At 42.8% G+C, this 27,469-nt stretch overlaps 1 protein-coding gene across 1 annotated transcript; it reads left to right on the top strand.

The window, feature by feature from the left end:
- On the top strand, positions 1-27,469 carry ISX (intestine specific homeobox). The gene is made up of 5 exons (XM_054198704.1): positions 1-172; positions 8,982-9,224; positions 21,693-21,844; positions 26,438-26,554; positions 27,233-27,469. The coding sequence occupies exons 1-5, from the start codon at positions 1-3 to the stop codon at positions 27,467-27,469; spliced, it is 921 nt and encodes a 306-aa protein (XP_054054679.1).

The raw sequence follows: 27,469 nt of genomic DNA on the forward strand, positions 1-27,469 counted from the left end.
ATGACAGACCACCGGGTGTGTGCCAGCCAGGGGAAGCCCAGCCTGTCCTTTTCCATTGAGGAGATCTTAAAGAAACCTTCTGCTAGCACCGCCGTAAGCATTGAAACCAGGAACAGAAGTAACTACGTTGAGAGACCTCCAGCCCTGAAAGCAGGGTCACCACTGGCCTTTGGTAAGTACCAGTTATAACACTTAATGAAAATGGTCCTTTCTTTTTAACCCCTAAAACTACCCCGTATGATTATGCAGAATTTGTATTCTTTAGTTTTTGTAGGAATCTGTGATTTCCCTAATCAGGTACAAATCATTCATTATATATACAGAAATAATCTTTAAAAAACAATTTACTTTTGATATCACAGTAGACTGGGCTCTGCTGCCAGCCTTTGGTGGGATTTTGTACATTATGAAGCCCCTGTGTCATTGGAGATGTGGGTATGCAACCTGATCAGTTATTGCAGATAGATCTCTTCAGTAACAATAAGAAGTACTTATAGTAAACAAATACAACATCCTAGTGCCTTTCTCTTTAAAAAACAATACTGTTGTTATTAAAAAAAAAAAAGAAAAAAGAATCGCCTGTCATAACGAAGGACAGACATTCAAACTCAGGAAGCTAGCCTAAAACTGCTGCCGCTTAAAGAAGTTGTTGGAGTTTCACTTATATTAAGAGCTGACTGCTGTCTGGAATTACAGCCAAATCTCATATCAGTACCATTTTCAGAAAAATCCAACCATTCATCCTCAAGCAGGAGAAATGGTCTGCAAGGGTAATGGTAGCTAAGGAGTGTTAGAACTCAATTGCTGGAACAACAAAAGAGAAGGCATTTGTGTTTAATCATTTCTCCTTATCATCATGGACACTAGGTCCTTTCATGAGCTGAATAAAACCAGCTAGTAGAAAACTAGCGTGACTTCTATCTTAGCAAACCAGCAAGTGCATTAGCCTTTTTGACTTCAGTTTCCTCAGTTTAGTTACTTTGGCCTTGAGTGAACTCTTACTCCCACAGAAATTGTCTCTTTCTTTCCTTAAACAAAGACCAATGGCCAACATTTTCTGGATCCAGTATTTCTTCTTCTTTTTTAATCTACATCTTTCATGAAAAGGAGATGTTTTATGTATACAAACACATCCACTTAACTGAAAAATGACCTGTAGTTTTGACAGAAAATTGTCACTCACTTCTTGCTCAACTGCTTTCAACAAAGCTTAATGCTACACTTTATATTTTTTAACACAGAGAGATCCTTTCATGGATCAGGTCCCCATTTCCCAGGGCACTGGATGAACCATCCAGCAGTAAGGGAAAGAGTCTTTTTCCAAAAGCCTGGCAGTCCAAGTGACCGTTGCTTGTTCGCATAGTTTCAACTCTTTATGTCTGAACTGGATACTCACCTGGACTGGAAAGCAAACCAAACCTAAATCGGGAAAGAAACTGCAGTGAAGTGAGCACCACACTCACTTGTGTAACATTAGTCACCAGCTGGGTTCAAGCCCAGTCCCACTAATGCTGCCTCTCCGCCATGCTTTGCACAAGACCTGGACTTTTCTTGTTCACTTCTGACACAGGGTAACTTCACTCACTCTGTGCAGAGCTTGTTTCCTGATGATGGGGCAGCACCAGCGCACAACACATCTCACAGCCGTGGGAGCCCCAAGCATTGGGGCTGAGTATATAACCACTGCCTTTGTGCCAGTACCCGTGGCTTTCCATGGAAACCTGTGTATGGGGAAGAGCGATGGCGTGCTGCTGTATTTTCACTGAACCATAGGATTACTGAGGTTGAATGGGACCTCTTGAAGTCATCTGGAAATCCAGCCTGCTACTCAAAAAAGGGTCAGCTTCAAAGATAGATGAGGTTGCTGATGGCCACAGCTAGTGTTTCTTGGCTGTTTCATCACTGGTACAGTTGGAGGACTGCAGCATTTAGAGGTTTCCTAAAGCTGCCGTTGCAGATCGGACCTGAACAAGGGCAGACCATGTTTTAAATATGGTCCTGAAATAAGTGAGAGCTTGGTAGTTTATAGGGGTGGACAAGGACATAGCTGATGCTGGTGCAAGCATAATGGGGCCTCTGAGCTGAAGGTGCCAGGTTGCAAAAGGGGGTAAATGCTGGTGTGAACTCTCTGGGAGTGATTTTTTGTGAGCTGAAAGTCCTTTTGAGAGGGACCATGGCAGTGACTTTGTGCCACTGGATCCAAAGCGAGACAGATAACACCACTGAAAATGAAGTCAGTGCTGTTCATAACATGGACCATAGAGCCGCATTTTAACAACATAAGACTATTCTCTGAGAACTGAGAAGCATGGCAGAGACAGGACCTTTTTATATTAAGTCTGTTTCACGATCAATATGTTGAAGCCCTGTTTCACTGTGTGTCTCGGCTAAGCGTGCCGCTCCAAGCACAAGGTGTGACAAATCTGTATGCAGGACGTGGTGGGTTCCCAGGATTGCATTACTGCACTGCCAGTACTGCTCATCCCAAATTGCTCCACCCGAGAGTACAGTCAGTTTTTCACCTTGAAAGTAATACAGGCAAAACAGCCAGGCCTTGCCTTTGATTTCGCTTCATCGCCTAGCCGAAGAGTGGCTGTGGCTGTAGCAAGAGAATATAGTGACTCTTCTCTCCCTTGCTAGAAAGCAAGGTTGGATTAATATACTTAGGGCAATGAAAAATGTAAAATAATGGAATAGTATATATACATGAAGATTCACTTAGCTGTCACCGGAGCTGGGAAAACAGGAAAGCTGTAGAGATATTCCAAAATGTTGTTGTACATTGCTTTTGCAATTGATCAAGGGTGTTTAAAAAAGACAATGAAAATTAAGCTTTATCATTGTTGGTTTTTTAACACCAAAGAGATACCTGAGATTATTACCCTTTGCTGTTACAGACGAACTGCCACTTTTTGCAGATAAGGTTTATTTATTTCAGGAGTTCAATACCCTATGCTGTACATCTTGGGGTAATTGCTGTATTTCATCAAAGTCATTCAACTTCATGCCATATAACACTGGCATTAAACAAGCTGTGTAAATATCAGCCATATCTAATTTGTCTCAGTGCGGCCAAGGTCAGGGAACTGAAATGAGCTAGAGAACTTATTGGAAAATCCAGGATGGGACGCAAATCCAGCTGCTTTCCCAGAACAGTTCAGCAGCAGCAAAGGAAGTACTACAGGTCAGAGCTGAGTTATATCTTACTATGGATTTTAAGAACATTTCCCGTATGGTATGCGTCTGAGCCAAGCCATGATCCATATGAGAGCAAGAACTGGCACCACACACATACATACCATAAGGTAAATTCCCTGGACAGAAAGTATCATCCAGCTCGTGTGCTGATCTAGGCAGTCTAAGTACCAAGATCATACTTGTCCTGACGTCTAAATCTAGCTATTAAGAGCTGAGGAGATGGGTAATACCAGAGGACCAGAAGATGCAGAATGTCAGAAATGAGGGATATAGACAAAGCTTACCCTGGAGTCCTTTCACAAAAAAACCCAGGGATGCTGGACCAGCTAACTTCTAGAAGTTGCTTCTAACCTAAATTATTCTATGATTCTTTAACAAAAAGGATGTTGTGATGTACATTGCCAGCCTCTCATGGAAAGCTGGGGCAGGACTTGATCATTTATGAGAAGATGTCTGGGCCTGACTCCTAAGTTCACAGGTTTTCGTGAGTGTAATTCCAGCAGGACTTGGAATAAGGAGTGTGCACTCTTCCCAGGAGTATGTGACTTCCCAGTTGAAGTATTAGTTATTTGTGAGTTTACTGCGCAAACACAACTACTAGATGACATGGAACTGCAGCTGTTGATCAGAAGTCTACTGAAATTTTTGAATTTTTGAAAGACTCTTACCAAGTTAAAAAAGAAATAGTGAACAACAAAGCATTTTAGTATTCAGTCTATACTTTTCCTTTCCTCTTTTTGTCACAGCACCTGGAAAGCGTAACCATGGCATTTGCAAGGGACACAAATAAACACCCAGCAAATGCTTGTCTCCTCCCTAGTGCCAACTCTTTCATTTTAAACAAAGATTAGCAGGCCTATTTCAGAAGAATTCCTTCTTCTGAAATCCCTGGGAACTTGATTTCAATGTGCTTGAAAGTACACCTGAAATAATTGTTCATTACCCCCCCAGTTTCTGCCAGTGAGGTTCCACCAACAGGAGGCCCTTTATCAAGTCAAGGAGTTTGGGATAAGGATGTTACACCTGGGAAATTAATAGTAAAAGAAGTAATAGAAACCTTAATTTTGTCATTCTGCCTGTGTTATGCCCCATTATGTTAAGGATATGCAAATTAATAGGAATACAACTGCCAATTCAGACACAAATGTCAATATGGTGATTGTTTACTTCATCCTTAGCAACACTCCACCCAGCTTTATTGCAAAAGAGGAAACAGCTGAAGGTATATAACTGAACAGATACCACCTGGCCAATATCACCAATTCACCCCACCTATTACAAGGGAAAACAATCCACCTAACCTAAAAAAAAAAAAAGAAAAGAAAAAAACAAGGTATAAAGAGAAAACCAGCACAATAGAAAGCTGCTTGCACTTCTCAGTGATACTCTTCCCTGTTCATAGCCTTAGTAAGACCCTAAAATCTTAAGTCTTATGCCTACAACAGGTCTGTCTGTCTCCAGTGATTACACAAAAAGGCTTAAATGTAACTTATGGCATCTGAAATAACCTCCTGCTTCCAAAAAGAAATCTTACCGTCTTGACTGAATTTTCCCATCCTTTCCTACACAACTGAAAGTCAAGCCCAAAAGACCATTTTAAGCCACAAGTCAAAGTAATTTCTGTGCATAAGAGTAACAAATATCTCATGTTGTGCCAGGCTGAAATGTCATTGCCATCTCCGGGAAAAAAAACAAACAAACAAACAAACAAAAAAAAGAAAACTGCATTCCCTGGAGGAAATTTTAGCCCATGCCAATTTGTAGATATTTTTCAGAGCTCCCTGCTGGAGTTACATGAATACGCACCAAAAATTACTGGCTGACTTAAAGAGTTACCATTTCAGACAGTCTCCTTGCTTGTTCAGGACAGCAAGGACCAGAGAAGGTTTCAACGCAATTAGGATTAGACCTTAGGGTTCCTAACTCACAGATATGTGCTTTAAACTCAGTAACATCTATCTTCAGTCTTATCCTCCAGAACACTTCCTTGATTTTTCCAGCCTCTCTTTAAGGTTCATGCCACTCTAATTTTCTTCTTTGATCTCAAACAGATTCTCCCACTCCTTTCCAGTTCACAGACATGGATATTTTCCCGTGTACCTAGGACAGTCTTCCATTCCCTCCCTGTTTTCTCTTCAGCCTGTAATTATTCTATCCATGCACATATATAAGTTGTGCTCATCACTGGGGTATGTGATCATCTTGAGAAAAATTTTGGGGAGGAAAGTTGTGTATGAAGGATAAAGACATTTGAAGAGCCTTCTATAGTTTAGAAAATGCAAGTGTAATTCTTAGAAAGCTTTAATCACTGCCCATAAGAGAACCTTGCTCAGGTACCCTTATGTTCCTCATTACTGTAGGATATAAGTACCGTTAATTCTGTAACATATTCATTTTCACAGCATCATATCTAGCAAGGGAGTGCAACTAATCCTTAATTTAGGGATGGAGGACTGAGACAGAAGTCCTGGGCTAAGAACCCTTGCCAACACTGATATCCTCTGAGTTTTTGAGCAAATAATTTAACCCCACCCCCATGCTAGTGACCGCTCCCAGGTCTCTATCCTTCTGCTTTATCCCACAAATATTGTTCAAAACCTCATCTGTTTTCTCAACAGAAAACTCAAACCTAGTTGATCCTAAAGGAATTAAATGAGTCCTATTTTGCACAATATGCCTCAAATACAGCGGTGGACCTCAGACCACGTTCTTAAGGTCTGCATGGATGGACACATGCAATTGTGTTTAGAAGTTTACCCAAAGATTGGTGATAATTTGGAAAGATAACATTTGAACAATCATCCTTTATTGACATGGGGCTTTGGCTAATTTCCAGAGCTCTTGTAACTCCATTTTCTTCATGTCAGTGTCAGCCCTCTGTAAAATTCCTATTGTGTGGGCTTTTACTGAGGGCAGAACTGGGCACTGTGTCTCCAGATGTTATAATTATCATTGCTCCAAGGCTGCTTACAAATAGAACTTGTTATTTGTTCAGAAAATAAAACTCTGACAAGTCGAAAAAGTTAGATGCTTTGCCAATGTTAGATACTGCACCAGAAGTAAAAGATCTATTAAAAAATTGAGTTTATTCCAGTACAGCTTGTTGGGGTTCAAACCTGCTGCTATTTAGATATGAGAGGGGAGTGGGGAACATGCGCTGCAAATCCCAGAGCCTAGGCAAACCTGTGCTGTCACATTCACTTCAGGGTCATGCTAACCATGGAACATAAATTCCCCAATGGGTCCATTATGCCTATGTGTTGTCTCTTACTCTGCCTTTCTAAGGAAAGATATCCAGGCATGGAGAAAAACTAAATCAAACTCTTGGTTTGCCATTAAAGCAGCACAGACCCAGTTATCTTGTGTCTGAAGAGTCAAGCCTGAGCCTTGATTGCATCTACCAAAGCCAGTGCATAAAGCACCCAGAACTGGGCCTTATGGTGAGGCTTTAATGTGGAAAAGAGCGGGTAAGAGAATGGAAGTATTCGGTATACCTCTCTTGGGATGCTAACAGCCACAGATAGACCACTGCCTTGAACCACAAGGCTTCCCAGCATGTTATATTTCAGTGCATGGCTTTGCAAGGTCTGCTTACCTTTAGAAGGAAGAGTAAGGACTCATACTACATTCAGGAGGGCAGAAAACTAATCTGAAAGATCTTTGCAGTGCCTCTGCTACACACAGGTATGATGGTGTTAGTAATAAGGCAACACCATGGCAGAAGAAAGATAGTGGCTTCTGTGATCAATTTCATCACCACTCAGGGTCAGGTGTCCCAGCACATGTCACCACTGGTGACTGCTGAGGTTACCTTCAGCTCCCATTGTTTGTGACACTCATGCTCAAATCTAAACCTTATGGCTGCACTTCATGAAAATGCACTTCTCTTACGTTTGTCTTGTCAACAAGAGCATGCCTGTGATTTCATGAAGAGGACTGTCACTACCTTCCTGGATATCACTAGTGTCACCTGTCACAAAAGCAGATGGGAAATGTTGACAGCCTGGGCAAAGGCTGCCTTTAGAATTATCCAATGCCTAAATCTGGGCAACAGGCAGCCCAGGTGTAGAAGAAAGGACAAATGGACCTGAATCAGGGAAGACACTGACATTTAGCCTATTCTCTGGCCCATCTTCCTATAGGGCAGGTGAACCTACACGGACATTTAAGAAAGGACTAGATTTTCAAAAGCATTTGGCTTACAGCAAATTCCACAGCGATCTTGCTGACAGATTTTCAGAGCAGCTCCACATCTACCGTATTCTGGAGTTCTTCAGAAAAGGCAGCCATTGGTTTGGACACTAACAGAGAAGCTGAGCTTTCTTGATCATTTGGTTGCGTTTCCTGACTTCCACAGTCCTTTTTTGAAAATCTCCCACAAAAAAAAGTTATAAGATGAAAGGTTTTTTTAAGGTTTGAAAGTTTTAAGGTGGAAGGAAGTGGAGAACAGGCTAGATTTTGGGGTCAAATTCATGAGGACCATGCCCCTGCAACATGGGGTCATCTTGGTATTGATGCACAGCACAGAATGATTAAGGCCATTTAAAATATCACAGAATCACAGAATGGTAGGGGTTGGAAGGGACCTCTGGAGATCATCTAGTCCAACCCCCTGCCAGAGCAGGTTCACCTATAGCAGGTTGCACAGGAATGTGTCCAGGCGGGTTTTGAATATCTCCAGAGTCGGAGACTCCACCACCTCTCTGGGCAGCCTGTTCCAGTGCTCTGCCACCCTCAAAGGAAAGAAGGTCCCTCTCCTGTTTAGGTGGAACTTCCTATGCTCAAGTTTGTGCTCATTACCTCTTGTCCTGTTGCCGGGCACCACTGAAAAGAGCCTGGGCCCATCCTCCTGACACCTACCCTTTAAGTATTTATAAGTGTTGATAAGGTCCCCCCTCAGCCGTCTTTTTTCCAGACTGAAGAGACCCAAATCCCTCAGCCTTTCTTCATAAGACAGACGTTCCAGTCCCCTGATCATCTTCGTAGCCCTTTGCTGCACCCTCTCCAGCAGTTCCCTGTCCTTCTTGAACCGGGGAGCCCAGAACTGGACACAGTACTCCAGGTGCGGCCTCACCAGGGCAGAGTAGAAGAGGAGGATGACCTCCCTCGATGTGCTGGCCACACTCTTCTTGATGCACCCCGGGATGCCATTGGCCTTTTTGGCCACAAGGGCACATTGCTGGCTCATGGTCATCCTGTTGTCCACCAGGACTCCCAGGTCTCTTTCCACAGAGATGCTCTCCAGCAGGTCAGCCCCCAACCTGTACTGGTGCATGGGGTTATTCATGGGGTGGTGCAGCACCCTACACTTGCCCTGATTGAATTTCATAAGGTTCCTCTCTGCCCAAATCTCCAACCTGTCCAGGTCTCTCTGTATGGCAGCACAGCCTTCTGGTGTGTCAGCCACCTCTCCCAAGTGTCATCTGCAAACTTGCTGAGGGTGCACTCTATCCCTTCATCCAGGCCATTGATGAATATATTGAAGAGGACTGGAGCCAGTACTGGCCCCTGGGGAACACCACTCATCACTGACCTCCAACTAGACTCTGTGCCCCTAATCACGACCCTCTGAGCTCTGTCTCTCAACCAGTTATCTATCCACCCCACTGTCCATTCATCGAACCCACTCTTCCTAAGCTTCCCTATGAGGATGCTGTGGGATCAGGTTTGAATGGTAAAGTATCTAGATCACACCGATGCTTCTTTTTTTCACACAAACTGGAAAAGGTGCGCTGAATGACAGTTGCTTTATTCAAAGCTGTCTTGTGCTGTGTCCTTCACAGATTCCAGCAGCAGGAGTCTTTTAGACTGTGACTTACCTTCAGCCAAAGTGCTTCTCCCTGCCACATGTGCTACACCCATGGCCAGGGCAAAGAAAACGCAGGCAGCTCACTGCAGGAGACCTACTGACAGCCCAGCTTCCCTCCAGGGTGAGGACACAGCACGTGAACACCTGGAGGGCAAAAGAAAACACGAGGAAGAGGAAGATCAGCTCTGCGATTTCCCAGTGGACCATCCACTTCATGGTGAGTGCCTCTATATCCAAACTGTCTCCCAGAGTACCCAAAAACATAGTTGTTATCTTACAATGATGTACATGGCAATACCGAGTAACATAAGTCACAAATTTTTCTACTGCTAAGCTCCTGTCTGAGTCACAGGGATGGTTCTTCAGTCTCGCCATCATAGCCATGGAGACCCACCCTCTGAGCTAAAGATCTAGCTCAGGCCTGCCAACCCTACCAATTTTAGTGATTTCGGTGTTTATTGCCCTCCTACTTGGGGTGGCAATCTATGGAGTTTCCTGGTAAACGTGAGTTGCACAACGCAGGGAGTGAGGCTGCTGAACATGCCGAATCAGCTCGATGTGTTCCGTACACCTTGGACCCACTGCACAGGTGATGAAGAGGTCATCCGCATGCGCAGAAGCAAAGTGTCGATTTGCAACAGGTCTGGCATGCAGGATGTGCCGGGCACAATTTTCAAGCCTGGCCCTGTTGGTAGGTCTGCTAATTTCATTAGTTGTGAGCACAGGTAGACAGCAATCGCTTAGACAAAGCACAGGACGGTACAAATATACTTTGCCAATATATTGCCCAGAGACTTTAAGCTAAGCAGGATGCATGGGACCTGAACAAGACAAATTCCGAACAAACAGACTGCAATTTATTAGTAGCACGTGACAAAAACTGCTTTAAGTTCTTTGAGTTTTAGGACAGGGTAATACAGATGACCATACTACACTCCAGAAAACAGGCTCTCAGTAGCAACAGTAAGGTGTTTCCTGCATAGTTTGTTATTATTCACTCCTTCCTGAAAGAAAAAAAAAAAAAAAAAGCAATTTCAATTAAGTCTATTGCAGACTCCTAATGGGCTCATGTGACCGCAGATGCAGGGTAACTCACCTGGCTTCACTGAGATCCACACATCTTCCTCAGACCATACTCTGCAAGTTGGCAGAGAAAACATTTCTTTCTGTAAAATGGATTTGAAAGGAAAGCCTTGTTCCAGCTGCTGCTGCTATGGTATACATGAGCCATGTGACAAGCTACTGTCACCTCCTCCTCCTCCTGCATGAGACGGCGTCTGTCTTGATGCAGAGAGAAGTGTCGTAAGATAACTGGATGTTTTAGCCTGCCTCTGCCCTGTAAGCTGCCAGCAGCTGATGGCAGCTGGGCAATATCATGTTGTGTCCTCACAGGAGAGCCAGGGCAGTATGTATCTAGTACTCAGAGCTGCCTGTGAGTGCTAAAAAGGAGTCTATTTCATGCAGGAGGGAGTCCCCAGCCATGGGGAATCACAGCAGAGCTGGGATGTGGCCTTCACAGGGTGACAGAGGAGGGAGGCGGGTGTCCCAACTCCACACGCAGCCTCATTGACCAGCACAGTGTTCGGTACCAGCCTCATCAGCAAAGCAGTAGGGGAAGCCGGTAATCATCTGCACAAAATTGAGCCGAGCTGAGCAGGCTCTTTCAACGACAACTTATATTTTAAAGGCATTTTAAACAAAATCCCTCTGTTCCCTGGTGGCAGTAGGGTTTTGAAACCAAGCAGAGGTTTAATGATCTGCCATTTTCTAGGCTACTGGTTCCTGTAGTTGCTGAGCCTTTGATAGAAACTGGCTAAAGGAGGGGGAGGATCCTAAAGCACTGGACTGGCATTTTACCCGCGGTGCACAAACAATGATGTTTCGGATCCTGTGCACACACTGTGTTATTCTTAGCAGAGAGCTGGAGGCCCGAGTTTAAAATCCTTTCCAGCATCATAAACTTCAGCCTCTTCCCTCCACTTTATGTTAGAGGGGAAGAGCTGGCATCTCTTTTTCTCCTGCCTCTGGCTGTGGCTGCAGTCCCCTTTCTGAGATGAAGTTGGCAGCAGCGCCTGCAGGAGAGATAGACTGGCGCCATCCATGGGAGCAGTCTGTAATCCTTACAGCTCGAGCTGATAGCAAGTGGACTTCTGTTTCCATATCTATCGACTCTGCCATGCTTCAGATGCTCTTTCAACATGGTACCTATAAGCCAGTTATGGGTCCTCTAACAAGGCACCCGGGAGGTACCAAATGCCCACAGCCTATGCCAAGGAGGTGTCCCCAGGACCTCCCTCACACCCCTACTCAGAATGCCTACAACAAACACCCAGGGGAACAGCAGCAATCTCAGCAGTGGGAGAGCTTTCCGATGTGAAAGACAGCAGAAGTCCTTGGCTTGGTGTTCCTTCACCCCTTTCTCACAGACTGCCTCTATCTATATAAAACACCTATATAATTTGTGAGGATGGGCTCTGACTACAGATACACATCTGTATAGTTGTCAGGGAGCAGAAGAAATCAAGCATGCTATGCAACCAGCTTGGAGGCGGGAGGGATGGGGTTTGTCTGGTGCTTATTTGGATAGGAGGAGAAACATGTTGAGAAGGCCATGACAATATGTCCTTCATGGGCATATTGAGATAGCAAGAGCACCCCAACTGTGACCCTGAGTGTGGAATTGGAGCATATTTCCAGGCAAGCCCATAACTTTGTAGTGTTCCTAAAAACTTGGTTTTCCCACAAAATGGCTTCTGTGACTAAGTGGTTTAGAAATGCGGTGTCATTTAAAATGAACAGATTTATGCCCTTATCACAAACCATTTACAGGAAGCAATGCCTCTTGCACTTTGAACTTAGAGGCTGCATTGTAAGCAAAAAAAGAAAAAAGCCCTCATATGCTACAGATATTCTGACGGTAGCATTTAATTTTGCTAAACCCCCATTTGAATTTGGAAGCCTTTGTTTTGAATGTTGGGTGCTTTCACTTGCGGCCTTCTGTATGGGAAGCTCAGCAGAACTTTTTTTGAAAGCCCGGCTCCTGGCAGCAGCGCTGATAAAACCCGTTTTAGAAGAAGACCATTCTGATAGAGGCCTTACTTTGGAGCTGTGGGTACAGGCTCTGGCTTGGGCCAGCTCTCTGTGAAATTATTAATTGCTGCCATTTTGCTGTGTGCAACCACCATCACTGCCAGGGTCTTCAAAACTTAAGAACAAGCAGGGCAAACTCTTGTGGCTGTTGGTCAGCATCACAGCAACATGTCCATGTAAACCCCCAAATTAAATACTGACCTCCCACTTGCCTTTTAATTCCTTCTCTCTGCTCTGTGTGACACCCTTGAGACTTGACAAGTTCGTGACAACCAAGTACCGGAGCCCAAGCAGATTACATGCCCCCATACCTGTCCGACCTGTGGCAGCTCCTGCTAGACTGCCACATACAAGATCTCAGCCTAGTTCAGATCCTCATGGGAAATTCCCCTACAATGTCTTTTACACATGCAGGGTTTGATTGTATACGTTTGTCTGTGTGCGCTGTAAGTATTTACATCCAAAGGCAGGGGATGAGTGTGCCCAGCATTTCACATGAATAATGGTTCCAGTCATGCTCCAGCAAGGGAGCAGTCAGCGCCTTGGAGAAGCCAGATAGCAGCATCACCTTAAGACACTGGCAGGTGCCTGGTCTGGTGGGATTTCTTGTCTGGGCTATAATTCAAGCACAAAGTAGCTCAGGCTTCCATAAATGGAGCTGGCTCCTAATTCCACCAGAAACTGGGGGCTTCAGGCCATGGGAACAACTGGACAATGTTGTTCCCTGCAGCTCACGTCTCCATTATTCACTGTAGAAGAGGCTGCCATACTGAATCAACATCATCCAAATATTTCCATAGAAGAAATCCTCTGCACATTGCTGACTGGGAGCTCAAGGATCTTGTTATTAATCTAATAGTTTTATAATTATGATAGCATCTTTGCTCCCAAAGCATATTGACAAATTCTGGTGGCAATTATCATAAAGACAACAGGAAATAGAGAGATGATCTCAGTCCTGGAGAACTTCCAGTGTAAGTCATGTACCCTCTGTATTGATGCCAGTTGCCTGCATATTTAGCTTAGTGTTTATGTTTTCTTTGAAGCCATAAATTCATTTGTACTGTTCATTTGTAGACAATATGGTCAAATCCATGTATCCCTGTGAAACAGCATGGTTTATCTCTAGCAGAACAGTCTTTTCCCCAATATGCTGACTTATCTTAATGCATTTAGAAAACACTCAAGAGAGCATGAAGCACTGTATAGTCACAATCCCAGATAATTATCGGCTGCCCAGAATATGCCAATGGGGACTGAGAGAAAGGGCACAAGCCTCCCATTGTCCTGCAAAACAAAAGGAAGAAATTTTAAATGAAAAGCAGGAATAAAAAATAAATGCCTATATATATATATATAATTTTGCTGCCATTAGCTGTCTTACCAGTCTTCTGTTTTTCAGTGTGAATAGTCCCTGCAGCCCTGCGTCTCTGAAGTGCAGTATTCCTATATACATTTAGAAATGCAGCACACCATTGACCTTGCTTTGGTGGGTTTACCTGAGACATTGTTGCAGGCTGGTTCTTTGTTTTTCTCCCTCTTTGAAGACTGACTGCTTATAATCACACCCTCGATATTAAATGAAAGGCACAAAACCTGAATCCTTTACTCCCACCCTCCAGACTATGTTCACACACGAGTCTTACTGATACAAGTAAGCACTGAAAAAAGCAAAGCTGTCAGTGGTTGGAGGGACTATCATAAATTCTGTTTCTGTTTTTTCTTCATTATTATTTTTTTTTAAAGTAAATGTTAGCATTCAATGCTTTCATCCAGCAGCCCCTTCTTTCCTGGGAATTTTGGATCCAAAGGGTACACTATGCAGGACCCAGAGGTTAATTTGTTCCTGCTAGTCAAAAATGTGTAATGTGACCACTTGTAAAGTTGATAGCATGTCTTGATAAGTTTATTTCAAAGGTCTTTCGAGTACTTATTGGCTTTTCCTAAATTGTCTGAGAACTTTGCATTACACCTCTGGGATTTGGTGCTTTTAATTACAGTTCTTTAAAATTGAGGGCAGGCCTTTTACCTACTGTATTAGCAAGTGCTTTATGCTGAGGTGGGAAACAGCAGAGACTACGTACTAAAATAATGATGGAATTATGGTTTCTTGGAGGGAGCACAGACTCTGAGGCAGGGATGTAAACAACAATGCCTGATTGATGTCTAGAGGTTTGCGGGCACAAATAACCACAAAGAGCAGGAATAAAGCAGAAAACAAGCTCTCTGTGCAACCTGCGATAATCTCAGCTTTCTCCATGGGCAAATGGCTGTTTTCTGACAAAGGCATTGACAAGAGAGTTTGAGAGTGGTGGAGAACCTGTTTTCCTCAGTGAAAACTGTTATTGGATTAGGCTGGTCACTGCTCGCTTGTCCTTTAGGTGAAGTTTGTCAGTGGACGAACATTCACAGAAAGTAAGTTTCAAGCCTGAGATTCAGCTGAACGGGGAAGCTACACATATACTTACCCCAAATCCACTTTGACCTGAAGGAGTTCATGAAGGTGCAGGTCATTTAGCCTGGTTATAGAACTGATATCAAGTGACGGAGACTAACACATCCCCATGTCAGTTGGGGTCCCTCAAACCATGGCCGGTGTGCTTCCTTCTCCAGATACTTTGCTGACCGCTGGCTGTGCCAGAGCTACGCACAACACCATTTCAGGTTGGTGTACAACCAGCAGAGGTTGTAAACACCATTATCTCTTTGCTGGCAGATGAGAAGGGTTAAATTCACCGGGGGCTCAGGCTGATGGCGAGCACCATCCTCCGCAGCAAACTGTCCACATGAATGGTTTCATACGAGCTGTCTACTCCTTGCCGATTCCTCTGACAAGCAGACTAAGAAATTCCCCCGGCCGCCGCCACACAGCTCACTTAAACAGGTTCCTGGTCTGGTATTTTTAGTATTCCTGCTCACAGCACCTAAAGTCTGTACCTCTCTTCATTTCAGCCTTGCTGTCAAGCGATTAGGCACTGTACTCTGCGCCAGGACGGAAGCAACTCTCCGTCAAGGAGTTTTGGACTAAAGGGAGGGAAGTCAAGCCTTTAAAAGTTCAAGTCGTGCTGCTCTGTCTTAACTTCTGCAACGCCTGAACGGCCAGCAGCTGGATGCTAAATGCTGTGTTTCACTAGCAGGAGGCTCTATCCGGAGCACATTGTACCCATCCAATTAGGATCAGTCTCGCTGGCTATGCCAGTCCTTCTTAACGAAGGCTGGAAAACCACTTTAATAAAGATTAGCCACACTGCCATACTCCCACCTAAATATTGCAGCGCAAGCTCTTTTGAAAGCCATGAGCCACCTCTTTAACTGGGAGAGGGACTGCCACGGGCACACCTCTGTACACAGACAAGCACGTTTTGTCTTGATGCCATCAGCACTTTGTAATAACTCTTTGATAGAGTTGCAATTGTTTTTGCTGTGGGCTTGGCTGCCACAAGCAGAATGTCACCACAAGAGAATAATGTTCAGAAAAGCCACGGGAAGGAACCCGCTGGGAGACCCACATATCTGTAATTGGCTGAAGTAAAAAGAAAAGAGAGAGGAACTTCTTTTAAAGAGGGTAAAAGGAAAAAACAGAACTTAACCAGGTATAATGAGGCTCTTTTTCAACGCCCCTGAGTTTCTTTCTGAGAAACAAATGATACAGTCAACTTAGTTACACACAGAAAAATACATTTCTGAGGATATTTAGCTCAAGTTTCTCGCTTGCTTATGTAACAGTTTTCTCTCTTCTTGTCAAAGAAGCAGCAAAATCTTTAGATCTGGTTATCGCATACTGTGAGAGGGTGTCTGTCCAGAGATGACAAAGAGGATTGCAGCAAGATAAACTGATCCCACCAGTTTTCATCTACCCAGACTACATACTGCAAAGCAAATATGTGCCAGCACTAACTTCCAACCCTTCTCTTGGGGTTTTAGTTCCTTATCCTTCTAGTGTGTGCACCCTTGTAATGAGAGCAAGTAGGCTTGATACAGTCTTAGCCCGCTAATGGGTAAGTGCAAATGGGAGATACAATTGCAGAGATTTCACTGAGGTAGCATGTATCTATCTGGTTCAGGTACACAGGGCAGCTGAGAAACAGCAGTGCAAGGTGTACCGTAGGTTATTGGACTACTGACTACAGTCCAGAACGAATTTCCCCAAGTACGGCGTTGCTGCAGATGCCTATCTTTTACTTAGCAAACTCAGGAACAAGCAGTAGTCTTCGGTATCGATTGGCTCATATCTCTTATACCTTGTACCTGTGTTATACCTAAAAGGCACTGAAAATAAGCCATAATACACTAAGCTAAAACTATGTAAATAAGCAGTTGCAATTCAGACTCCTTGAGCTTAACTTCCCTTACTTTTTAGGAAAGGAATGATGGGGGAGCTTCAAACCATATGGATTTTTGGAGGTCAGGGATCACATCACAAAGTTAGGAGGGACCTCTGGAGACCATCTTGTCCAGCCCCAGCTCTAATCAGGGACAGCTTAAATCAGGCTGCTTAGGCCTTTGTCCAGTCAAGTTTAGAATATCTCCAAGGATGGAGACTTCTCAGCCTCTCAAGGCCCACGCCAGACTACCTTCATGGTGAAAACCCTTTCTCCTGCTATGTTATCAGAATTTTCCTTGCTGCAATTTGTACCCATTGATCTCATCCTTTCACTGCACACCTTCAAGAAGAATCTGTATTTCTACAAACTCAAATGTTTAAACTTGCTTCAAGCCTGACCTAGTAACAAAGCCACACCTGCAGGGGACAAATGGAGCCTGTTACTGAATTTAAAGGAGCTATACAGCTTTATCAATGTGGGGAATCTGGCCCTTCCAATGTCAACAGTAAGGCAACGTACAGACAGCTGTATCTCTAAGCATCTGCAAAAGCTGACATATTTAGCTGCCTGCTATTTTCAGGCTTGGTTTCGGCAGCCAGCTAACCTGCAAATGACTTTCACAGAGCATAAAAGTTCTTGAATATCCCCATCTTTTACATAGGAAATAGCTCAGGAAACTCAGGCAGGCTTTTATTTCCCCAGAGACTCTAGAGCTACGTTTGTAAAGCCAATGTTACACTTGCAACACTTTCTAGCCTTATATCTTCCACCCACATTCTTTATTAGACTGTAATTCTGAATGCTGTTGTTTGCTATGGGATCTCTAAGCTGAGGTCCCAAGGCAAAGGGAAGTATCAAAGCTACAGTCAGAGAAAGTTTCATCTTGCAAGAGAAAATGTTAACATACAGTCCTAGGTATTTTGTATTTTTTCATAGTTAAAAAAAAAATAGCATGACTGATTACATATAGAAAAAAAATGCACTATTCTAGATTTCCTACTGGCAAAAGCCTTGATTAGTTCACAGGAGTCTATTTAATTTCATTTCCAGTTGAAATCAAAGCCTGTCCTTCAGTCTCTATTGGCCCATAGCTGACCTCATGTTATTGTATTTTCTTTAATCTGATGAGTTTCAGCTTTGAAAAAGCTGGTTTCAGTAGGATTGACACTTCTGACCACTGTGTAGATCCTTCCCTTACATAAGAGTCCTGTCTGTAAAACAGTTCACCTTTCAAGAAGGAAAAATGTGGAGGATGTAAGAGTGAACTGATAGGGAGTTTCTTTTGCCCATCACCAAGTTATCTGAGTCATTTTCATATCAAAGAAGCTGATATGAGACACCAGAAACTCACAAGCCTATTCTCTCTGAAGCCATGCTCTCCATTCCTGGACTCTTCTTAGCTGTCAGTGGGACAGAGTACAGTAAGACATTATCTGGCAGATCCATTACCCATCCCATCTCCAGCACAATTTAAAATACTGTATGGTTCAAGGCAGTGGGTCCAGCTCTCAGGTACCGTAAGATGGCCCAACTAAAAGTTTCTTCACAAACTTTCACGAGCTGTGCACAGCCTTTGTCTTCTCATTCTCATAAATTCTTTGTAGGATAGACTTTGCAGGATAGACTTTGCAGCTCCTTCTAGAGTCATGATCTGTACTGACTTTGTTCTACACCTCGGCCCTATAGAGATGGTATTGCATGGCTTTTAACAGCTGATTTCTTGAGTCTATCTGTAGGCTGACTAATCCAATGGACTCTGCAGTAAGCATCCTTCCAGTGCCTACAAGTAGTTAGGGTGGTAGCCAAGGATAGATATCCACATTCTTTTCTCTGTTTCTGATGTGTATGAACATATCCTCTACGGAGAGGTCCTGCAGCTAGCATGGCTTAATAATGCAAACCATTTCTTTGTAACCCAGGTAGTATTCTGTGTTTTGGGCACTAAAACTCTTGGCCTTAACTTAGATTCAAGATTATAAAGAGGAGGTGATGGCTGTCATCATGTGTGTTTACAGGCAAGAACTAGTGATTGCTCTTTGTATGGTACCCACTGCAGTGATGCCTGATCCAGCTGGTCTTTGGCATTCACTTTAATCCCATCATGGTCCACTTGAGTCATCCCATTTCTATACAGTCTAGTTAATGTATGAGACAGAAGGGTTTACACTGGGCTAAATCGTTAGTTACTGTATTCCACTGTATATGGAGAATACTATAAAATACTTTGATTTTTTTTATCTGAGTTAACATCTGAGATATTTTAAAATGTAGACAGTTTCTTTCTTGCTTTGCATAGTCATGAAATTTTATTTCAGTTCATTAATCTAATACATTTTTTTAAAAAAAAGGTCTTTTTTTGCTAATTCAGAAATCTTCTGTGAGGTAGGCAGATTTGTTCTCTTTCTCCTGAAGGCTTTCTGATTGCTAGAAGGCACATAGACTTCTTGGACATACAAAACCTGGCAGGACAAGAACCCTGCCAGCATCCCAGATGTTTACGTACAGTTGCGACCACAGGAACAAGGGTGTGGTCACAGTTTGAGCTTGGATCTCTTGCTCCACCCAGGAAATGTTGTAGGTAGACTGCAGCTTCTCCCAGATTAGTGGAGCCAGTCTTCTACCCTGGATAGAGGCAGGAGCTCAGCTCAGTGTTCAGGAAGATGTACAGGACATCTCAAGGAGGCCTCAAATTCCTGAGACCAGGACAAACTTCACTCATTGGGATCTGCCATATGAATTGCCCTGTGCTAGAGAAATATAAATGCCATACATTGTAATGATAGAAATATAGTGGGGAGATTCATTACTGTATGACAGAACATGATGTGCTTGACAAAATATCACCTTTGTACTCAATCCTAGCTGTCTGCAGTGTCTCCCAGGAGGATATGGAGGCCAGCCGCCCACAGAGAGGTGTGAGCTAAAAATCTTCCAGAGAAGGCATACCGTTATGAACTGTTGTCTCTACCATATCTACAGGAGATGCAGTCTCCTGAGATTCATATTCTCAGCACTGTTATTTCCCTTTTAATCCACATAGCAATAAATCCCCCTTACAGCCATCTTTTGGGAAGGTTCAAGTAGATGCAACTTTGTAATCAGGGTTTCTTAGGAGAGAGTGCCCATTGCTATCTTGAGCAAAAACGCGCAAAAATATTTCTCATTTCAGCTCTCTGCCCCAGTAATGCCAGCAAGATTCAATGTAAATGACATTTTTCCCTTGGGGCTGAAGCCAGTGCTGCAGTCTAATGAGTAGTACTTTGATAGTCTGGTGAAAAGTCTAATGATACAGATTTAACTGTATTGGACATCAGCTTTATTAGGTCGTTTCTGAGATATGGGTGTATTGACAGTGTTCATGATAAATGACACGACACTCCTCAGTTATTCTTGCATGACTGGTTTCCTTTCAAAGTACCTGAAAGGTTTAGAAAAGATGAAATATTCACAATGGAATATATTCACTTAATGGTCCCCAGATGTCACGTCCTAGGCACCTTCCTACCAAGTCAGTGGACAGAATTTTGTATTCCTTATTTTTTGTGTCAACAGAGTCACAATGAAGTTTCAATTACAGAATGAAAAATGTCATTTTCTGGTTGGCACAGAGCCCAGTTTATATTGGCCAAGGTGTTTAGTTACCTTTTTCACTGCTTTATCCCCAAAAGGAAAAGGTTATGCTAATGGTTGAACAAAAGAGAGGGGAAAAAAGTACCAAGTCTATTTGAGGGACTAAACTAACCTTCTCTGGGTTAACTGTTCACATTAGGAAGCGTATGCATCTAGTTACATAGAATGAATTGCTTGTTGCCATCAGAGCACGGAAGACCAAAAGCAGTTATTCAAAAAGATCATTTTCTCAAACAACGTGGTGCCATTGCCAATTACTTCAAGGTCACTGAGTAGCAAACTCATCATAGTTACTAGTGATATTAAAACTTTTATACTCCTATCAGGCTGCAGTTTGCCAAGCTCAGTAGAAAAAACCTTGTGACTCACAATGCTTCGGCCATGGCTTTTTGCACTGGTCATTCAATGTCAACTAGAAGATACTCCGTTTGTGCATGAAAGAACATTCCAGCCTTGGGATGAGTTCTGCAGATCAGCTGCCTTAGAGCTCGCTTCTGCTGCTCCTTTCTCCTCCTTCTTGCAAGACATAAGCCCACCAGGATCATTTCAGAGCAACATAGACCTTATTCTAACTTACACCAAGTGGCATACAGAGTTCATAATCTAAATAAAATACCCTGGTGTAGAAGGGCATTTTCAAAACAGCATAGGAATGCTGCGGGAAGTCTTTAGTGTGGTCACGCCACAGTAGGTGAAGGAACGGCGCAATGTAAGAATCCCCTGGAATTCACAGCACCCAAAGTTCCCCATGTGCTGCTCCATGGGTTTTAAGGCCTTGTAGTTCCTAAGGCTAAGCTTGTTTAGAAAGTCCTCGCACAACGGTGCAGTCAGAATACCATTACTTTTCTTTGTAAGGTTACATTTTTAATGCCACACTGCAGTGAAACTGCTGCCTATCCCTAAATACTGCCGAAGGAACGGTATGGGAAGAGAGCAGCAGTCAGTCAGTTTGGAATGGTTGGCTTCCCTCCACAATATGCACACATGTTTGGGTACTCTTTCATCTTGTTGGCATACAGGAGGAGTAAATTCATCAAAATCGATACAGGGACAATGGAATAAGATAATACCTCAGGGCTTGAGGAAAGCTTAGTAAGACCAGTATGACAGGAACAGATAGGGATGGAAAATTTATGAGCTGAAAGAAAGATGGTGATTCGTTACAGGCATGAGAACAGCACCAAGACAAAATGGAATATCTACTCTTTCATTCCATCTGCATTAAGGGTTTCTTCACAAATCGTTAATAAGCAATTATAAATTAGCAACAGATGTGTGCATGTGACAGACAGGGGCAAAAAGGGGTCAGAGGTTGGTCCAGCACTAAAGGACTTCGATGACAAACCCATTGCAGGGCTACTGTGTTTAAAATACACAGGGTTTTGTATCTCTTGACACGCAGTGCACCAATGGAATTAGCACTTAAAATGGGCGCTTTTGACTCAGTCCTTGAACAATAAAAGAGTTCATTCACGTTTACTGCTGGGTCAGGAGACAGTCACCTATGGTAAGTAGATATCTAGAAAGTGTTGGAGGTGCCATCCCATAGCAATTAACAGAAATTGATGGATCTCTGAATCTTCTTGTGGCCCTGTGGCCTTTTCCCATAAAATGTGATGCGCTTTTCCTTGCTTGCACAGTTGAGAGGAAAGGGAAACGGAGAATCCGGACAACATTCACAGCTGAGCAGCTTCAGGAACTGGAGAAGATTTTCCAAGTGACTCACTACCCAGATGTCCATATACGCAATCAACTGGCAGCAAAGATAAACCTCCCAGAAGCCAGAGTTCAGGTACATTGTGTCTCCAAAAGGCTATGCTCACTGCACCAATACTTTATTCAGAGTACGTTCTTAATAGTTTATGCCTGGATGACAATGATAATGAAATATGTGACCTCTGTGTTACCTTACAGAGGAGGCCAGTATCACTGTTCTCTTTCTACAAACAGGGAAAAAAGTATTTGTCACCTAGCTAGGACTAACCACATGAGATTAATCAAAGGGATAACAGGAGCTCTAAGCATACTAAATGCATAGCAAACAGGAGTTACAGATGATTATGAACAACCTGTTGGACTCTGTAGCAACAGAGCAGCCATTTATGAAAATATTTATTAATCATTTATCAACCTTTTATAGACTAATGTACATCCAGCATGAACCGTCATCCACATCCATTTTCTACAGGGTTACAAAAAAAGTAAAAATAACTGCCCAAATGAAAATGCTTTCTTACTGTTCTGTATTTTGATATCGCAGACTATAAATGCCCTGGCCGTAATTTCAGTGCATGGAAACTAAACCAGTTCCCCCCAGCTGTAATGTAGTCTTGCTGACTGAGCTCAAAATTGACCCCAAATGTTTACTGCATATGAAATCTGCTACATTAACATATACATACCACTGTGTATTGGAATTTGGTGTTGTTTACCAGGCACTGTTGTGATGATTTTTGCATAAGGCAGTTTCTCTACTTGTCACAATGCTAGAGTGATCAGTGTACTTCTATGCACATATCCCACTCTAACAATCAAAGTTCAACACAGAGCGGTTTATTGACTATGACATGCCTGGGACTATCGACTAACCATGATGATATTGCTTTATAGTTAGGTGACAGGGAAAATTGGAACAGCATAGCTGTAATAAGCCCATTAGCAATATCACTGCACCCACAATTCATTCCCAATGGTATAAAGCACAAGCTGGGCTACTAGTCAGTGTTCCCAACAGAACAGCAAATCACATGAAAGACAGGACAGTCTTCTGTCTAAAAAATCATTTATAATTGGGGGAGTGGGGAAGGGGAAAGGGTTATTATGGGAAACATCAACCTGAGATGTAAATGAAGGAGGTAAAAAGCCCCTTGTGTATGAATCGCAGATGGCAAATTCCCAATTCAGACAGTGTTATGCATGGCACAGGAAATTTTGCATTTGACCTCATCTTGGCTGATAAGTGGAAACTGGCCACAGAGCTGTAACTATGGTACAAGTTATAAGTTTGGTTACAAGTTATATTAACAAGGTATGGTTACAAGTTATAAGTTATAAGTTATAATTTTGATTGATTGCATTTGTCAAAGAGAAAAAAAAATAGAGTACAGCGAATTTGTATATGCTCTTGGTATGTTGAAATAATAGTTTCGACAAAGGTAAAAGCAGCATAAGTCAAATCACCTCAGAGAGATATTTTAACTGGGGAAAAAAAGGTGAGCAACCCTTGGGTAACCACGTGAAACATTTCATAAATGTGCAGAAAGCTTGTGTCCTCCAATCAAGAAACAAAGCTATGATTGCCGTGAAACAGTTTAAGCGGCTAGATGGAATTATATCCCTGCAGGTGTGCATGCCTACATGCAACACAAAATGAAGAATGTTGTATGAGTAAACATTAGAAACAATAAATTATAAAAAATGAATAAGCAAAGCAGAAGGATACAGGCCAAAGCTTTGGTAAGAAAAATTAAGGATCATCAGAAACTCAATAAAAGTCCATTAAGAACAAACGAAAGAAGTGAAGAATTATATTGATCTGTTACAATAAACAGTGGGACTGTCAAGGATAATGCAGAAATGTCAGAGATGTTCAGTGACAATTTATGTTCTATCCTTGGAAATATGTCAGATAAGGTGGTAGTATCACACAATGATGACGAAACACTGTCCATAGGGCAATGTTGAACAGCAGCTGTTACAGATGCATATATTTAAATCCAGACATCCAGTTGACTTCCCCCCAGTAGTTCTTAAAAAGCTGCTTGAGAAGCACTTTGGGTCATCAGTGTTGATATTTAATCAGTCCTGGAGCACAAGAGAAGTTCCAAGGGCCTTGAAGAAAGTTAATGTTATGTCAGTATTTAAAGGATAAACAGGATGACCAGATAATGACTGGCTTGTCAGCCAAACATTGATTTTTGGCAAAACAGTGATAAAGACGATATGAGTCTCTGTTAATGAATTAAAGAAAGGGTAATACATTTAATGCTTAGGAACACTGATTTATTGAAAATAGATGATGTCAAACTCATCTTTTTATGATGAGATTATTGGTGGCAGTTTTAAACTGAAAGAGGACAGATTTAGATTGGTGGTAAGGAAGAAATTGTTTACAATGAGGGTGGTGAAGCACTGGAACAGGTTGCCCAGAGACGTTGTGGATGCCCCATCCCTGGAAGTGTTTAAGGCCAGGTTGGATGGGGCTTTGAGCAACCTGGTCTAGTGGAAGATGCACCTGTCCGTGGCAGGGCGGTTGGAACTAGATGAACATTAAATGTCCTTTCCAAACCATTCTATGATTCTGTGTTTCTACGTTTCTGTGTATTTGGTTGATAAAGGGCATGTCATTGTAAGGACCTTGCCTTGGACCTGCTTGGATTAAGAAAACGGAGCAGATCACAATGGCATGTGCTAGTAGACAAAAATCTAAGTCCACAACATGTGTCCAACTGGAAATTAAGACATTTCAAAGGAACCATTTACTAACACAAATGTGAATGTGAACTACATAATCAGTAAAATCTTTAATGATAGTGCTATGAAATGGTAAGAAGATTAAAGGACTGGAAAATAATGAAAAGGCTGACTCTTCACTACAGCAAGCTCTGGATCATTGCTCATGTGTCTGCAAGAGAACAACAAAGGGACAATCATACAGAGTAACAAACAGAGGACATTTCTACAACATGGGTCATGCCACCCTCCCTCTGCATTCTGTTTTAGTCCTTATTTCCTTGGACAACCTGCTGACCACTGAGAGGGCAAATGAGTCGTTTGTGAAATCTCAGGCAGGATTAAGGAAGCACTTGTCCGTGGCTCTAAAGCCACTGGTGTGACTTTTGTGAACACACCTGGGAATACTGTACTCTGTCTCAGTGCCATAGCTCAGAAACAATGGAAAAATGAAGTTTAGTAGAGTGCAGAGAATAAATGATATCAGTAGCTTGATATCTGTGGTAGACAGAGCATGGAGGAATATGTTTAAATCCCAGTAAAAGAAATGCAAGGTGGGCACTGAGAAATCATTTTAGGGGTAAGGGTGTTGGAGAGCTGGTTGGGCAAAGAAGAGCAGTTTGGTCTGTGAATACAGCTTTGTCTTTATTAAAAAAGGAAAAAAAAACTGAAAGTGAGGACTTTATCCCATGTGCAAACTTTGGAAGAAACACTTCAGAGGCTGAATTTTGGCTTCAGTCCCTTCTCTGCCCTCAATCACTTTGTCAGCATTAAAGAGAGGTCATTTTTATGGTGCTGTTTCACCATATAACTCTTGCATGGTAGAAAGGGAATGGAGCAGTTCATACAGACTAAGCAGTTCTCAAACACATGCAAAGCCAGATAAACAGGACTGTCCTTTCAGTAACCTCAGATACTGCCAACTATCAGCAATATAACGGAGGGCTCCTGACATTCCCATCACTTCCTGGGCAAAAGATGTAGAAATAATTGAGTTGCTCATTATTGGGTTTAAAATACATATGTATTTACCTCCGGCAGCATCTGGTTGTGATCGCTAACACCTTGTGTTCATATGAATCATTTGCCCAGAAAGAAATGTTTACAGTCAAATAGTAAGTTCCTAAGCCAGCTAGAAACTACAATGAAACGGGGATTCAACTTTTCACAACAAAGCAGCAAGATGCACTACTGTGACTGCACAATATATAGTTGTGTGCCTCAGCCAGAAGCCAGACAGGTCAAATCAGCTGACAGATGAAAGAAACTCCTTTGAAAAAATTATTTGTCTGTTTTCCAGTGCAAAAGAGATAGCAGATAGCATACAACTGCTGAGTGATTTCGAAGGTGGCATCCTCTTGGGTCTTTTGTGTAGGTCCCTTATGTGAATTTCAAAATGTTACCAGCTAAATATAGGAAGAGCCCTGTTACTACATTCGCACTGGTGACACATTTTTATTGCACCCCAGCAAAACATCTAGGTGGGTTTTTTCCCAGTCTATTGACTTGGGAACAGGGTGAAAGAGTCCTGTCATGCAACAAATCACAGCTCCTAGGGAAAGAAGAATGCTGTGTGCCTTCACTACTGCAAAGCTTTGACCGTGAAAGGGTCTGCTTTCCCAGGAGAGCCCTGGCAGACCTGCTGCACCCCATCCCACTGTCTTTCCTTGAACGGGGAGATCCTAGTTTTTCTGTGAGGTATGAGAGAAAAGACGCTGTCGTGATAATGCAGAGATCCTGCATGCTATGCAAAGTGTGAAACGTGCTGTGTTGAACCCAATGCTTTCCTTTAGGTTCAGCCCCTGGTTCTGCTGAGCTGGAGATCAATGTTTTCTGATGCTCACTTAGAGAGTAGGGAAAGTAGTTGGATGTGAGCAGATCCTCCTTCATCTCCTGTTCATTTCTGTGCCTCTTCTTTCTTGCCTGTATCCAGATCTGGTTCCAGAACCAGCGAGCAAAGTGGAGGAAACATGAAAAATTTGGCAACTTTGGTGGCCTTCAGCACCTGACAGAAGTTGACTTCGTTCCTGCTCCCAAGTCAGATATCACAGTGAGTATCAGAAGCTAGGTATAAAGCCACTGAGGGAGAGATAGCTATCCTTCACCAGGTTACCTCTTCACATGGGAATATGCTAGAGAAGAAGGACCGTAAAAGACCAAAATGGCGATATAATGAAGATAAATCACAGCAAATAGGGTCAAATAACAAGTTCTTTAGGAATAAGTATTATGCCATTCTTCATTAAATGAAATCTGTTTTGTAAATATGGTGTGAGGTGTCTCTTGCGGGATGATCCTTCCCCATTTTACTGTAAATCATACTTTGGATCAAAATATCTTTACCACCAGAAATTTCCTGAACAGGAAAAAATATGACATTTGCAACCATAAAGCCATGCTTCTTTACAGACAGTCAGTATATCTCTTTACAGTGTCCAGCCTTGTTAGGCTTTTTGACCTCGATCCATGTCCTTGCTAAGTCTAGGACGGTTAATATTAGCTAGGCTGGCACACAGGCTCTTCCCTGTCAGGAGTTTTTCCATGGCTAAAACAAAAGCTATTTCACCTTGCTCCCTGGTGACAGCACATCACCAAGTTTTAAGGAGTCTATTCTAAACTTTCCTTCTTAATTACTGAGCATCAGGGAAACAAATAAGGTTGATCGTAAATTGTATCTAACGAAAAGTCTGTATTGATTCACCTGAGACTTCATTTTTATTCTTGAAAGGCTCCTACCTTGATGCCAAGAAAGCTCGCTGCTACGATCCCTGCCGTGGGATACTACTCACCACTGCAAGGGCAGCTGACAACTGCTTGGTTGCCCAGCATGCTCTCCTTCGTCCCCCGCCGCTTGGAGCTGCTGCCCTTCCCAAAACCATACTTGCTCTTCAATGTCCTCCCCCCTTACAGCACACCGTTACCCCACAAGTTGGAAAGGAGCAGTATCTGCGCCAGCTCCACATAG

Source organism: Rissa tridactyla, chromosome 1 (genome assembly GCF_028500815.1).
Source record: "Rissa tridactyla isolate bRisTri1 chromosome 1, bRisTri1.patW.cur.20221130, whole genome shotgun sequence".
Classification (NCBI taxonomy): domain Eukaryota; kingdom Metazoa; phylum Chordata; class Aves; order Charadriiformes; family Laridae; genus Rissa; species Rissa tridactyla.